We start from the raw sequence: 15708 nt of genomic DNA on the forward strand, positions 1-15708 counted from the left end.
TCGCTTTCTTTGATGTAGATTTCTGTAATAACATTCTTTTTCTTCAGTAGAGGTCTAACACTAAAACTGAAAATTACTTTCCGTGTGAAATTTTAAGTAAAAGCAACCTTTCTTCGAAGTATACAAATATTATCTGTCAAATTGTGGAATGAATATGACTGGACAGATATTTGTCTTCTAGCAAATAATTTAAATATGGCTGTTTAACCCTCAGTCATCAGTCAAGGTTTTGTATTGAATGATCTTAATATTGTTGGATGAAAAAAAACATCGACTTTAAGGCATTTGTTATCGTTTAAAATTTCTTGCACAATACAAATAAATTAATTAATTCTTTTGAAGCATTAAAAATTTTAGGTTTAAAAAAATGTCCTGAACATACCAACTAAATTTTATCACCAGGTGTTTAAACAAACTCAAAGGTCCTGTCCACATATATTTGCTGCAGTTGAAGGGAGGCGTTGTGAAGAGAAAAAGAAGTAAACTATCTGCGGCAAAAAATGTACATATTTAAAGACTCATAACGTTTCAACCGCTTCATCATTCTCAAAATAATTTATGTTTTCATAATCAGTGCCAAACAGTCTACAAATACAATAAATTTGAATGAAATTATAGATAGTGGGTGTCATGGCCTAGATGATTTGATATGGATTTACATTTCTGCTGATATTTGTGTTTACTTTTAAAATTAAGGTATATGTAAAAGTAAAATTGTTTTTTGCTTTATAGGAAAGCCTTTAATGGGTGAAGTAGGAGACATGGTTGTCGTTAAACCTACTCCTTCCTTACCAGTAGGAATTTGGGAAGACGAAGATGGCTCCCGATTTAAAGAAACTTATTTTAGTAAATTTACTGGTAAGTGTAAGCAAAATTGCTCACTCTTCATGCATTTATCTTTGCTTTAAATGTATCTAACTAAACTAAACTCAGTGGCACAATAGCTCATGGGAGCCAAGGCCTACTGTGATCATCTCAGTTTAAGAGACAGGGGACTCTGCGTTCTAAGCAGATGTTGAAGTAAGGTGGATTGCCGCTTTTCAATTATTAATGTATCTAACTACCAATTAAAAAACCGGCAATCGTTAGAAATTGCTGTAAATCTCTCCCTAAAGATAGGCGATATATTGCGATTGTTTCCTGCTTTTTTATTATTTAGAAAAAAAATTTACGCATTTATTTGGTTTATTTTTTTCCTTCTCTTATACTTTTTATTATTATTATTTTATTTTTAATATTAAAGCTAAATTTCCTATTTATTCTGTTTGGGAAATATCAGGTTCATTGTGTCTTTATTTTGTGTTTCATTCTGTTTTTATATAATGTTCGGTTGTCTAAATTCATTTTTGAATTTAATGAACGCTCTCTTTTAGTAAAACGCTGACTGATAATGACACAACCGCCACAATTTTCTAACGATTAATTTTTAATCCGTGAATTAACTTTTGATATTTCTGAGGTGTAGGATTTTTACGTGGAGAAATAGTTAGCCAAACACTTAATCGTACTACAACCTGAAAAAATTAATCATTGGTGGACTGTACCGTCTATTTGGATGTGTTGGAGGTAACTAGTTTCCAGTTGTACATTCTTAAAAATGTAGTTCAATGTTTCACCAAGAAATTGCTCAAATCAAGCAAAATTTATCTGCAGCCATCTTGTTGGAGATAGGTTTTACAAATGTAATGGCGCTTTGGGTGGTCACCAGTTTGTCGAAACAGCATTACAATGGTGAAAGTTATCATCAATAAGATGATTGCAGCGAAATTTTGCTTGATTGAACCAATTTCTTTGTAGTAAATAAAGTAAACGCACCAGTAGTGGCCACTGTTTCAGTAATGGCCACTTTAAGGTTCATATTTAAAAAATAAGGATTCCAGATCTCCCGATGGATTCAAACTTGCAGGAGGTAGAAGTCAGGCGATATTGTAGTGAGCAAATCAAGGAGGATTAGGTAGAGAGCATCATGGAAAATTGCTATCAACGATTGACTATGGTCGTCTGGATTGTCTATGTTTTTTCAGCTGCTTCTAACGCTTCTCCATAACGAGGTGTATAAACATTGTGTTGTATTATGAATAGAACAATGCTCAAAAATAATATTTTTAGGGCTGTAACCGTGTTATGAAATGTGAAAGATCATGTTTGGAACTTTTTCTACTCGAAATAGTTGCTTTCTTGGCTGACAGTTTATCTGGCCGTAACAAAAAAGTTGGGTAGTTCAAAAGTGGCCACCGAGTGGACACTACTGAATCAGGTAGGTTTTTCATAAATCAGCTTGATTTTCCTTTCAATAGGCTGTACTCTCTTTACACAATAACCTTCCTCATTTCTGGTATAATATTATTGTGTGATCTATTAGTGGCCACCCGATGGCCACTTCTAAACAATAATATGGCTACTACCGACTCATGTACAATGACCACTGATGAATTAAATTTGAGGTTTGCGAAAACAACTGAACAAATCGACATTCTGGCATTTTTAAAGAATGGGACGATTAAGGAAGAGTAGGGCTTTATAATATGTTCATTGAGTTTCAAATGTGGTAATTAATATTGTTGCCCACAGTTTAAAAAAGCCACAAAATATGCTTCTCTGCGGCGACTGCTAGTGCGTTTACCTCTTGTGTGGACAAGCCCGGATTACCCATCAGGCCAGCTTAGGCCATTGCTTAAGGGCGCATATCACGGAGGAAAAAAATTATTAAATAGCTTGTTGGTTAAAGAAAAAGGAAAAACAGACGGGAATAAAACAGGAATTTGGCGCGCTAATATACATAGAAGAGAAAAATTTATCTAGAACCGATTGCAATCTGCCTGCTAAACAAGTAAAAAAAAATGGAGTAGGGTATATTGCTTGAATCGAGGTAATCTCTTTTCTAATCAAAGCAGATAATTTTCAGTATCTTGGATTTAAACAATCATTTCTTGAAAATACAGATTTTCTAAAAGTAAAAACTTATTAGAAGTACGTCACACGCTCAAAAATTAGTAAAATCCGTGATATATAAAATTTTCAGTTATAAAACTTGTTTATGAAACAATTTTTCTCTTTAAGTCTTTAAATAATGTCAGTAAGTATATGTACAGCAATTAATAATCTACTGATTCAGATTTATTTGTGACTGCCAATCGTCAGGGGTGCCCAAAGTTCAAATTTTGGGGAAAGGGGAAATTATCCGTTTGCCGAATAACAAAATACGTGCATTATACTACTAGTAGTTTTCTAAAATATCTGTGACTAGCACTAATTTAGTAGTTACTTAAATTTTGTTTACAATAAATAACATAAATAATCAGGAAAAAAATAAATATTAAAATCAGTTCTTAAAAATTAATTTACCAGACATTACCAGATATTTAACGCCAAAATTTTAGGATAGGTTACAAATATTGTAAAATTTCCAAATTTGTGAAAGATGCAACATTTATTGACAGTTTTAAAATTTTACCTTTGAAAATTCCCTGAATTCTGTATTTTATCGATGTCCAAAACGTCCGTAATTAATTCTTCAGATCAATTTTGTTTTCTAAAATTTTCATAAATTTAAGATAGCTGAGAATCAATGATAATTTTTATGAGCCTCTTGAATCAACACGGATGACTTAAAATTTTTGTATTGAATGAGATCGGCAAAATTAGAAGTCTAAAAATCCTCAACTACACAATTAGGCATATAAAGAGGGTTAAAAATAATGCTAAATACATAATTATGCATGTCCAAATGGTAAAATCACATAGAAAAGAAAAACGAGCGAGTATTAAAGAAGCGGATGCAATCGGATTTCGAAATGTTTGAAATATTGGGATTGACACGTAATAGCGTGAAAAATGGCCAAGATGTGTATGTTTAATCTAATCTGCAGAATTCAATAAATATGCATGTTCTTGAACTCAAAATCCGTGACCAATTGTCAATTTCCATGATTTTTGAGCATTTTTTTCTGAAAATCATAACTTTCCATGACCGTTTTCGATCATAGCCGAAATTCCTGACTTTCCTGGTGCGCGGGCACCCTGCCTTTAGTAGTATGGAAAACTTTTGCTACCAATTTCCTATATCCATGGACGTGCCTTGGTAAGTTGTAAGAAACAAAATGTCATAGAATTACATTGAAATATGAGTTTACCTTACTATTTTATTATGAGTGATTTTGAAGTGATAGCGATTATTCAGTTTATACTTACCAAAGTTTATATGTATAATACTTTGAAAGAACATATATTTTCTTTTACTTTATTTTTTACACTAGTGATACCCGGTGCTAGTGATACCCGCACCAAAAGACCTTTTGATTTTTCTGTTACGGCTTTGCCCGTAATAGAAAAATCAAAAGGTCTTTTGGTTCGCTTGTATATTTACAAATAATGTATGGTGAATTTTCTCGCCATTTTTCTTGTACCCATCTTACGGTTCCACGTTATGATAATTTCGTATCTCGCCAATTGGCTTGTGCCCATGTTACGGTTCCACGTTATGATAATTTCGTAATTTATTCGTCTATCTTATGATATTTTTTTTCTTAAAATTGGAACAGAAAAAGAACCACATCGAATTTTAAAAAAATCGCTTCGAGGTGTACACTCCCATGCTACATACTAACTTTGTGCCAAATTTCATTAAAATCGGCCAAACGGTTTAGGCGCTATGCGCGTCACAGACATCCTACAGACATCCTCCGGGCAGAGAGACTTTCAGCTTTATTATTAGTAAAGATTAGCGTACAAAAATACAAATTCAAATTTTCTACTAAAAACTTTTTATTTTATCCTAAGTACTTATGTACTTTAAAGAACGAAATGTTCCAACAAATGTGATTAATATATTGGTACTTAATGTAACTATCATATTGAATCATTTTTATTCATCGGTAATTTAAATTTAAAGTAATTAATGTAAATTCTAAGGAAAGTATGTCGGATGACCACTACTGACTCATGCAAGTGTACAACTACTGAAAATTTCGGATTTTGGAGTAGCCACTAATGGATTAAATTTGAAATTTTGGAAAAAATGGATAAAAATTTGGAAAAATTAAAATTTTGGCAGTTTTAGAAAATTGGAAGATTAACGAATAGTTGGGTTATGATACGCTGATTGAGTTTTAAAATTGGAATTAATATTGTAGAACCACAGTTTAAAAAAGACACGAAATGTGCTTAACTGTGGTCATTACTAGTGCGTTTAATAGCTTTGATTTTAACAATGTGAACTGATCACAATGTTAACAATGTGAAGTGATGTGATTAGAACTGTAGTGTCTGATCGAATCTGTTGGAGGAACTTCTTGAGGACGACCTTTCCTTGTTCCTCTTAAAAATAAACTTCAATGTTTCTCCAAGAAATTACTTAGATCAAGCAAAGTTTAGATACAGCCATCTTATTGGAGAAAGGGGTGATTACCAGTTTGTAGAAACAGCATTACAATAGTGAATCTTATTACCTACAAGATAGTTGTAGTAAAACTTTGTTAGATCTAACCAATTTCTTGGTGAAAAGTTGACCTTTGTGGGCTGTAGTTCAAATGAAGAAGTGAATAGTTACTATTGGTTAAATACCACGCCTCTTCAACAAGCTAAAACACAAGAAAATTGATGTCTGTTTAACTTGCGGAAGCTGAAGTCAATGTTAATGGTCTTTTTATTTTATTGTCAAACAGTTTTTGATCAATACTGATCCCTAATTGGATGGTGTTGTGTAAAAATGGGTAAATCCACTAAACAGGACTTTTGAGTAAATTGAGTTTAAAGTTGAACATGAATGCCACATCTCTTGGAAGTCGGTCGGCATTTTTTTCAATAGATGACATAGTAATACAGAATTTGGCTTAAATATTTTTTGCACTATTTTTGTGGGTTAACTCATTTTTCCATAACGCCGTCCAATTGATATACTTGGATAAAAAAATTAATAAATTTTTCAGGAAAATTTTCCATGGGTGATTTAGGTATGATTAATCCAGTAACAAAAGGTTTTGTCATTTGTGGCAGAAGGTAAGTAATAACTTTAATCAATGTTTATACTTCGTTGAACGTGGTTGAAGTTAATTGTTCATACTTACAAAAAAAGCTACGGACGTAATGCAGCTGTCTTTTTTTATTAAAAATGATAATTCGCGTCCTAAAGTTAAAATGTTTTCATATTGAAAAGGTGTTCATTGTAATCCGGAAACATGTCTTATACATCAGTTCAATAAATACCTTTCTGCAAGAAAAGTAAAATAAGAAAGACCAATGACAAAAATCCCAAACTGCAGATTGCTTTAGACATGTGTTTCGGCGTTACAGGGTACGCCTTTTTCAACGTAAAAGAAATGAGTTTATGGATGAAAATCCATAAGCGCTCGTGCCGAAACACGTATCTGCAGTGATCTGCAATTTGGGCTTTTTGACATTATTATTTCTTTTATTATGTCTTATAAATGCTTATTTCCGCATATGGGTAAACATTTACCTTTTATTTCATTTTGCTCTGTTGATTCAAATCTTTAAAGTATGTAAGGTAAGACTAAATACGCGGCGCGACAAAATATGTTTTGTAGTTACGTGTCGGATGTCCCGGCAAAAGTTTTTCCTGGCAAGACAAAGGGCATGGATAAAATATACACACACAAAAAAAAAGATAAAATGTTTGTGAAAACAAGTTTTTTTCTCGCACTTTGAATATACATACAGTAATGTATTACAGTTGATTAAAATATACCTCTTTTTTGAAAAATCCAATTATCCGAATTTCTGATTATCCAAATCGGGTCCGGTCGCAATTGATTCGGATAAAAGGTGTTTTGCTGTAATCTAATGTTGTTGATTGGTATCATAGCACCCTGAAATCTCTAAAAATAACTTTTGCAAGAACTAAATACGAATACGTTTTTTTTTCTACTTTGGGTCTAAAATGTTTACGCTTTTGTTCAACTTGTCCAACGTCATTTAACTAGGATTTCGCTTTATTTTGGAAAACTTTCGTCAGAAATTTAATATCCAGGTGAAAAATAAATGTAATTCTACCGTCTACTCTAAAAAGAATTAATTAAAGCTGAAAAAAATTTTAGTTGTGCATTTCATACTGTTGTGTGCATTTCATAAATGATAATAATGTTGTTACGTAATATAAATATAAATGAGTAATTAAAACAATATAATGTGCATTTTAAAGCATAAACTGTAATTTGAAGTTTTGTTTTAAAATTTAACATTTGACGTAATCATTTCCCTTCCTTTTTAGTGATGACACTTTAAAACCCGGTGGTTGCAGATTTGGAAGTTCTGAAATTTATAATATTGGTAATATATATTCTGTGAATTAAAATTTTATTAATTTATTGACATAAATCGCTCAAGACAAGCTGCAAAATACGAAAAATAATAATTATAACGAGTTATTTCTGAATGTGCAAATCAGGGCTGCGAAGAACGAAAGAAAATAATCGATTCTGGCTCCGACTCGGACTCCTAGAGTTTTAGAGCTTTTGACTCCGACTCCTTCACCCCAAAATTTGTCTGACTCCGCAGCCATATCAGATGGACTCAGAGGGAAAATGACTGACTCCAACACTTGCAATTTTGAAGTCTTCGACTTCCGACTCTGACTCTTTCACCCCCAATACAGTCCGACTCTGACTCCACGACTCCAACTCAGACTCCAGAACCCTTATATAAACTGCGATTAAAAAAAAACATTTGCGTTTCCAGTTACTTCTGCAAGTGTTGAGCTCTCTTATTAGCAAATAAAAACTTAGAAGGAATTATCTGGTACGACGCTTGTGCGCAGAACGCTTCAATGCACTAGCGATATTAAGCGTAGAAAAAAAAATGCAATAAGTTTAATTTTTTCTGAAGTAGTAAACGTATTATCAAAAGCAAGACACACATTGAATAAACATTAATTAATAATATATGCTCATGATTGTAAGTTTTTTTTAATTTACAAAACTCCCTTGCAACCAGGGTTTTTATACAGAACGCTCGCTATGTTTTATCCGTTTCCAAGTATAGAAAAATAATAGAACTAGAGCGCACTATAGGGTTATTTGTCAGCTGTAAGGGGAAAAGTGTTTTGACCACAAGTGTTCGTCAAGCGCAACGGTCTGAGTTTCACTGTAATGTGGTGATATAGATGTCAATACGCACCCCCCCCCCCCCTTGTATTAGGAGAAAGGCTTACAAAAAAAAAGTTTGGGGTAGTAAAATGTTCCTATCAAATTTATTTACTTGTCAGTAATTGTCATTTCTCATTCCTTTTCAGTTGATACATTTCCTGAAGTTCGTGACAGCCTTTGTGTTTCTCAATATTCTGCAAAGGGAGTTGAAAGAGCTGTCTTGTTTCTGAAGATGAGGAACGGCCATTGCTGTGATCAGATACTCATCGACAAACTTCGAGCAATGATTTCCAGAGAGCTGTCTTCTAGACATGTGCCAGAGATAATGATTGAAACTGCAGATATACCGGTATAAACAAATAGTTATAAAAGTTTTAGTGCATAGTTTAAAACTTTATAGCATGAGCTGAAGTCAAGCTACTTGAGAAAAACTTCGAGAACATTTCGACTCTGGCAGCTAAAAAGATTTTTCAATGTAGTGATCTGTCTGCATTAGATACTTAATTTTTACAGGAAACCCGCAAAAACCCGGAACAGTGCCCGGAAATAAGCTGTGACGTTTCGGAATTTTTTTACAGTCTAAATAAATTTGAAACCTTATAACCTTAACCATTTCTAACGCGGCAAAAAAAAAAAAAAAAACTATAAAATACGAGTAATCGAGGAGAGGTTGAGGCAGAACTACATGCAATATACCAGATAGCCCGGTTATCACATCAAAAACTGCAGTTTTCTTCTTATTTGAACTCATCAGTCTGGATTAGTGAAAAGCCGGAGGACCTGAAGGCAACTGTCATCTCATGGGAACTAGAGTGCCAACAAACTGGTAGACAAAGTAAATTTATCTCACGCTGCGAGACTCACTCGTGGTATGTCAACCCAGGGTAAACCATGCAACGAACTTAAATTTTATTAAACTTCTAACATTTTAAACATTGATGATGTTCTATTGAAGTCTTAATTTGTAAGTGCTCTAAAATTAATTTATAATTATTGAATAGTACTTTTTCGTTATTGTTTTCGATACAAGTTTCAAGTAAAATTGCTTCAAGTACAATTCATTTCTATATTTTTTTAAATTATTGATATAATGGCAATTTTATATTTTTTCATATAGCCTTCCTCTATTCCACGTTACTTATACATGATTGTAATCTAAAAATATTGAATTGCATGGTGGTTATAATAAAAGCATGATTTTAAAAAGAACGCTCTAGTGCGAAAAAATACTGATCAGAACGATTTGATATTTCTCCAGAACAATCGTGAAGCCGTCGGATTTTTTTTTTTTTTTTTTGGGGGGGGGGATGTTAAAGGGGAAAAAGTTCCAAAGTATGCCGATAGTTGCCAGTACCGTTGTTTTTGTGGAGGTACGTTGATTTCTAATATGTGACATGCGCAACAGATTTATAAAATTAGCGTAATTCCCTCTATCTTGGTGTGAAACTCGCCATTACTTTATTAACATTTTAAAATTTTAATTTTTTTTCCTTAACTTTTAAGAGCCCTTGGCTAGCCAATCTGGTAACCTCCTTCTTACATCCGTAAAAACATCTTCTGCGACCAATAACAAACCATGTCCCAACGGAAGACCTTCGAATCAAGAATGCGCCAGAGGCTAAGATTACAGTGCCTAGAAAGAGGCACTATACTAGGGGGCACTCTCTCGGGCGTCTCAAACGTCATCTGTACATTCCGTGGCATTATGAGCTTCCGGTGAGTAGCGGAATAGGGAAGTTGCAACCTATTAAATGTTCATATTTTGGCTATTGGATATTGTTAATTGACCCTCAAAACTAAAAAATTTACCATCGCCGAATTTTAAAACACCGTATTTGATTTTTAATGAATTTTTAAAAATCCACGCGCAAATGTGCGCGCTTCTGAAACGTCACGAGCCTACGTCACAGGGCGCGAATGGGCAGCCTTCCACCGAAGATCCCTTGTTTTCCCTAGCAACATTTTGAGCGCGCTGATATTTATATTTTTTAGAAATTCAATAATCCTTTTGAACACACTAAGGAGGCCGGATTCGTTAAAGCACAATCTAAATAATCTTCCTCAAGTAACACCAATGAGATATTCGAATATTTTCGAGAGGATGAGAGGTTTAATGTTCCAGAAACGCGAGGAGTTAAATGCGAGGAGAAAGCCTTTTACGTTTCGTCTTCGAAGTCGAATGCGTGACCTTCGCTTCTCCCCTATCGGAAGAGGGGATGACGTTACTTCCTATGCCATTTGACGTCACAAGAGCTTGAACTTTAAAAATTAATTTAAAAAAAAACTACTTATCGTATTGCAAAAATTTTTTCACCTATGATGTTCATGCATATTACTCTATCATATAAAAATAAAATTGAAAAATCGAAAACTTCCCTATTAGAGGAGGGCATATCAATCAGCTAATGTATTACTCATGCGTATGGTGATAATTTCATAAATCTCCTCTATTCTTTTTTTGCACTATCACTGTTGACGCTCTGAACATGAAATTTTATCTTTTCCATAACATTTTGCGTAAACCCTTTGAATTTGCAGCAACCTTTTGGCTAACAATATTTCCGTGTTTGACAAAGTTTTAAGAATTTCTCTCTACATTATCTTGACCGCGCCATCTGTCGGAAAATTTTGCAAGCATTCTTTTATCTTGCCAAACGAAATCCAATAACCTCTCGATCGTCCTGATTAAATATCAAATCATTCTAACCTAAAGTTTTAAAGTTAGAGCGTTTTAAATCTCTAACTTAAATTATAATCTCCCTGCATCATGATTTAATGCCAAATTAATTTTTACTTTACAGTACAACCTGAATGGAAAGAAAATGGAAATCATCGTTAAGAATATTATCAATGGACGAAAGTACAGTGCAGAAACTGTTATCAATCCAGAATGCTTACAGAATTTTTTCAATGTTCCAGAGCTTTCCGGATTCTGAAGCATCATTATCTTCCCATCCAATACATCCCATACACAATTTCTGAAAATATTTTAACTTGAATGCGCAACAAATCATAAAAGCATTAAATGTTTTGTTTTTAACTGTCAGACTTGTTACTGAACTTTATTTGTGTTTAGTTTTTTCGTTATTTATCATATAAATCAGCTGTTTGTTATTAAAAATCATACAGTTGTGATTTATTAAGTTCTATTTTTTACAAAACATTGAAGTAAAGCCAAAGATGGTGTTAAAATTATTTAAAAAAAAATGTTTCTGGCAAATTCACGTTTTAGCAATACAAGATAGCAACCAAGCAGTAGTAGATTTAACCCTGGGTACTTAAGAGTGAATATTTTGTTTAAAATTTCTTTCTATAGTTTTAATACTTGTAAACTCATATTACAAAAGCTACTTTTTTTTTATTCATTCTTACATCATATAGAAAGAACATTAATGAATCGTAGCGTTTTAAACGTTATACCGTAATATATAAAGTAATAATAAATAATTATCTATAGCATAGTGGTGCCCAACCTACGGCCCGCGGACTACATGTGGTCCACGAAGCTGATACACGTGACCCGTTGTTCTGTTGAACATTACGTATCGAAAAATATTTTCTGGAAACTTCCAAAGAAACTAATGTTCTTCATTCGGTAGGAGGAATGATTGCTGTAAATTTTGTGCTCTTTCATATATAATGTAAGAAAACAAATGAAACATATTCAGACTTTATGCGTTGTGGCCCAGATGGCCAGTTGCAATCAGATAAATTTTTATCGCCGTTTAACACCTCTTCTGAGTGTTAATGGACTTTTTCGTCAAGATAAGCTTGATTTTTTAAGAAAATGTAGTTAAGAGTTTAGTTTTTCTCTCTCTTAACTATCTTTCTAGCATCCATTGTTACATCTTGAACGATGCATTTTCCCCTTTGTCGCATTCAAGCGGGAAAAAAATGCATCCCCACATTTCTCTTACCTTTTGACAAGAATAAGATTCAAGTTTTAGAAGCATGTTTTTAACTGCTTTTTCCTATTGAGAAAGACAAGCGATGCATCCAGAACATTTTCCGGTCTAGACTACATGGTTTGAATCGAATCTGTAAGGAGGACGTATATCTTGCAGTAAAATTGCTTTCAATGGCTCAGTAAAAAGTAACTGAATGAGAGTACAGAAATTACGTAGGAATATTAAGGCTTGAAAAAAAAAATGCTTTCACAGTTTAGTGGCAACGTATTATTTTAATTATATTCTAAAAATACGTAATTATAAATATATTTCTTCACTATGTGATTGATGATATTACGTTTTATGCCATTTGGAAACTACTTCCTCTGACGAGACAAAAGTGCGGTGGAATTTCGAACCTACTTACCAAAGAAAACAGCAATACTATTTTTTATATTGAGTAAAAAAAATAAAAGTTTAGTTTTAAAAATTGAATAAGTTGTGCACATTCTGAATATGTTCTTAATTTTTGGTTTCAAAGGAAAGGGTTATTCATAAAAATCAAAATACCATCTATCGTTGACTATACACTGACACAAGTCAGAAATAGAAGTGGCTGAATCAGAATATGAATTCAAAGTGCAATAGTTTTTGCTGTAAAATAACTTTTGCTACGATGTTTTTTTTTTTTTTTTTTTTTTTTTTTTTTTTTTTTTTTTTTTTTTTTTTTTTTTTGACCCTAAAAGTTTAATTTAAAAAAAAAAAATTCGTGACGTAAAAATGAAAAGAAATTAGGATTCTTTTATTTCTACCGGAGTAAAGAACTACAAACGATTTTATTTTTGATGAAAACTATTTAGTTAGGTGGATTTTTATTTTTTAATGAAGGGTTTTTTTTTTTTCCTTTTTGGAAGCGGTGAAAAAAACGTCCGAGATGCCTTATACTAAACGAAAGAGCTGCAAACGATATTTTTGTTTAGGGAGGGGTAGGATTTGTAGTGTCAAAAAAATTCCCCTTTTTTAAAGAATTTTTTTTTAGAAAAATGGTTTGATTACAGTTTATTAAAACCGACAATGCATTATTATATATGGTTTAAGAATATTCTATAAAGTTTTGATCTAATAATAATCACAGACAAGCCGGTGAGAGAGCTTCCCCCAAAGTGCCTTGGAGAAAGCAATTCGCCGTGTTCACTGTATGTCAACGGACAATCATCTGAAATAAAAACTATTTGCATTTAGTCAAAGTATTAATAAAGCTCCCCCCCCCCCCAAGGTCTCACATTTTTTATTTTCATATCGCACCCCGGGGGAAGGAAAGTGACACAACTCAATTTAAAAAAAAAGAAAAGAAAAAAAACCATCGGCGAAATCAAGGTCTTACGCAATAGCAGATTTTAGTGATTTGATCACAAATATGACAATGCACACCAAAAAATTATGATGAGATGTTTACTTGTTAATTTTTCTTACCTAAATTAATATTGCATATTTAAAGTTCGAAAACATTTCTTCTAAATTATGGAAATTTAATGATGTATCACTACTGAGATTGTATCGTTTTTATGTCATCACGCACCAGAAATGTAAGCTGATTTTGTGCGAGTTTTGTTGAAAGGAGGAGCTCAAAGTTTAAATGTTAAATTAATAAATAGTACATTTTTCCAAAATTTTAAGTTGTGACTTTTCTTGTAGGTTACAAATTGTCTCACTTCACCTTCCCTTGTCACACGTCCCGCTATATTAAATAATCCTATTTTCATAAAGCATGCGCAACGTCACTTTTTGTTACCTCCTCCCATGGGCACCCATATGGGGAGCAACCGGGGGTTCATGCCCCCCCTCGCTTTATAGAAGTTAGAACTTCCTTACTTATAGTACTTTTTTCTTAGCATAAATGTAAAAACATTTCTTCTCCAGTCATTAATGAAAAAGGTATTAAAAATGTCAAATTTTACTAACTCTATTCTGAACTGAAATTGGTTTCCACGGGGGAAATATCTTGCTAAACCACGGGGGAAAATTTCTGAACCCCACTTAAGGTTTTGCACATGGTAGCCCATGCTTCCTCTAACGCTCTCTACACAAACTATCTCAAATTCACGAACTGCTCCCCACCCCTACCCTCAAAATGAAACATCATTTGTGAATGATCGCTAAGAGCTGGTTTAAATAAAATCGTAAATATGAGGGGGGGACATTTATAATAATAATTATCATAATGAAAGCAATCCAGATACAAAAATACTTTGCTAAATGCTAAAGGTATTAAATGCTTTAACAAAATTCGGCTATGTTTACGACTTTTTTGTTGAACAAACAAAAGTTGCTATGTTAATTAAAATAGAAAATATGAAAGTGATCTCAAAGTGAAGCGAAATAAGAAAGTTTCTTTTATGTAATCCCAAAGCGTTCTCTTTGAATCTCTTAATCTCATCTTTACATCATCATTTAATCTGGCAGTCATACACTTAAAATCGCAGGTTAGTTTCATAAACTTGCATAACATTGCTTGCCTTAGTAAAAGCAAGTAAATTTGAACGCAAATTAAACTTTATTTTCAGGAAAGAGACGTAAGTTTTGTTTAAGCAGAGCAGTGGTAAGTAAGTAACATTCTCATAAATATATTGTAAAAGTTTTAACATCTTATTTAAAGAAAACGTTTCAGCAGCTGTTATCTTTTTAAGCAGCCCAAAGCAGTGAAACGCTTAAAGTTTTGGGAATATTTGTGGCACAATTTTGGGGAAATATGGTATTGGTATATAAGACAAGATTATGAAGTTAGCAAAAATTTACGTTATCTTTCAAATATTTTGAACAAACAAATAAACCATTAATAAAAGAAGTGTGGCATTATATTATCGCAACTGATACATATATATGATGATTTTACCTGGAAGCGGTAAAGATGAGATAAAATATATTACCTGTTTTTGTGCAAAGTCAAATTATAATCATGAAACATAAAGCTATTGCTGTTTTATGACACATATTTGTAATAATTAAGGTTGCATGAATGAATGTATATACAATTATTTTGCTACAAAAATTTTGAAGTAAAAAATATATATATTTAATTAAGCTATTATTAAATGAAATCAATTAATTTCTTTTTCTTGTAATAAAAATAAATTTCTATTGTTAAAGTCTATTGTTTAACGTCTATTATTTATATTAGTTTAAAGTCTATTGCTGCTTAAGTGCAGATTTCTAGTTAAAGTTAGTAGTTTAGTTATTTAATTAGTTTTTAGGATTTAGTAGTTTATGTTGTTATTTTATGAGGAAGACAAGGGGAAAGCAATGAATATTATGATTGAAACTTGCGTAAGAAGTGCCAAAATGTTAAGAACCGCTAACTTATAATCTTTAAAAGTACCTCAATGTGCCTGATTATTCTGCCTCATTTCTCAAAAATGCAGCAGATATGTTTACTCAAAAAACCACAGCTAACATTAAAAACCAATTTATGTAACAAAATTAATAGTAAAAGTATTACTTATTCGATCTATTATTCTGGATCAAAGTAAATTTCTATTGTTTAAGTGCATATTTCTAGTTAAGGTTGCAGTGTAGCGTTAACATCAAAATGCTTAAAATACATTATTGTTTATGATGCTATGTTTTGAGGAGGACAATTAGGGGGCGATGAATATTATGATTGAAACCCGGGTTGGGAGTAGCAAAATGTTGAGAACCGCTGACTTATAATCTTTTAAAAG

General features: G+C 32.5%; 1 protein-coding gene across 1 annotated transcript in view; it reads left to right on the forward strand.

Moving 5' to 3' along the window:
* The window catches only part of LOC129230013 (acetoacetyl-CoA synthetase-like), a 45938-nt gene extending 34811 nt beyond the window's left edge, over positions 1-11127 (forward strand). Inside the window, exons 14-18 of the mRNA XM_054864399.1 lie at positions 733-858; positions 5928-5997; positions 7229-7287; positions 8249-8451; positions 10904-11127. Of these exons, the coding sequence (XP_054720374.1) occupies positions 733-858; positions 5928-5997; positions 7229-7287; positions 8249-8451; positions 10904-11038 (593 nt within the window). The 3' untranslated portion in view covers positions 11039-11127. The remainder of the gene's footprint in view (positions 1-732; positions 859-5927; positions 5998-7228; positions 7288-8248; positions 8452-10903) is intronic.
* Positions 11128-15708: the final 4581 nt, after the last annotated feature.

The sequence above is a fragment of the Uloborus diversus genome, chromosome 9 (assembly GCF_026930045.1).
Source record: "Uloborus diversus isolate 005 chromosome 9, Udiv.v.3.1, whole genome shotgun sequence".
In the NCBI taxonomy this organism is placed as follows: Eukaryota; Metazoa; Arthropoda; class Arachnida; order Araneae; family Uloboridae; genus Uloborus; species Uloborus diversus.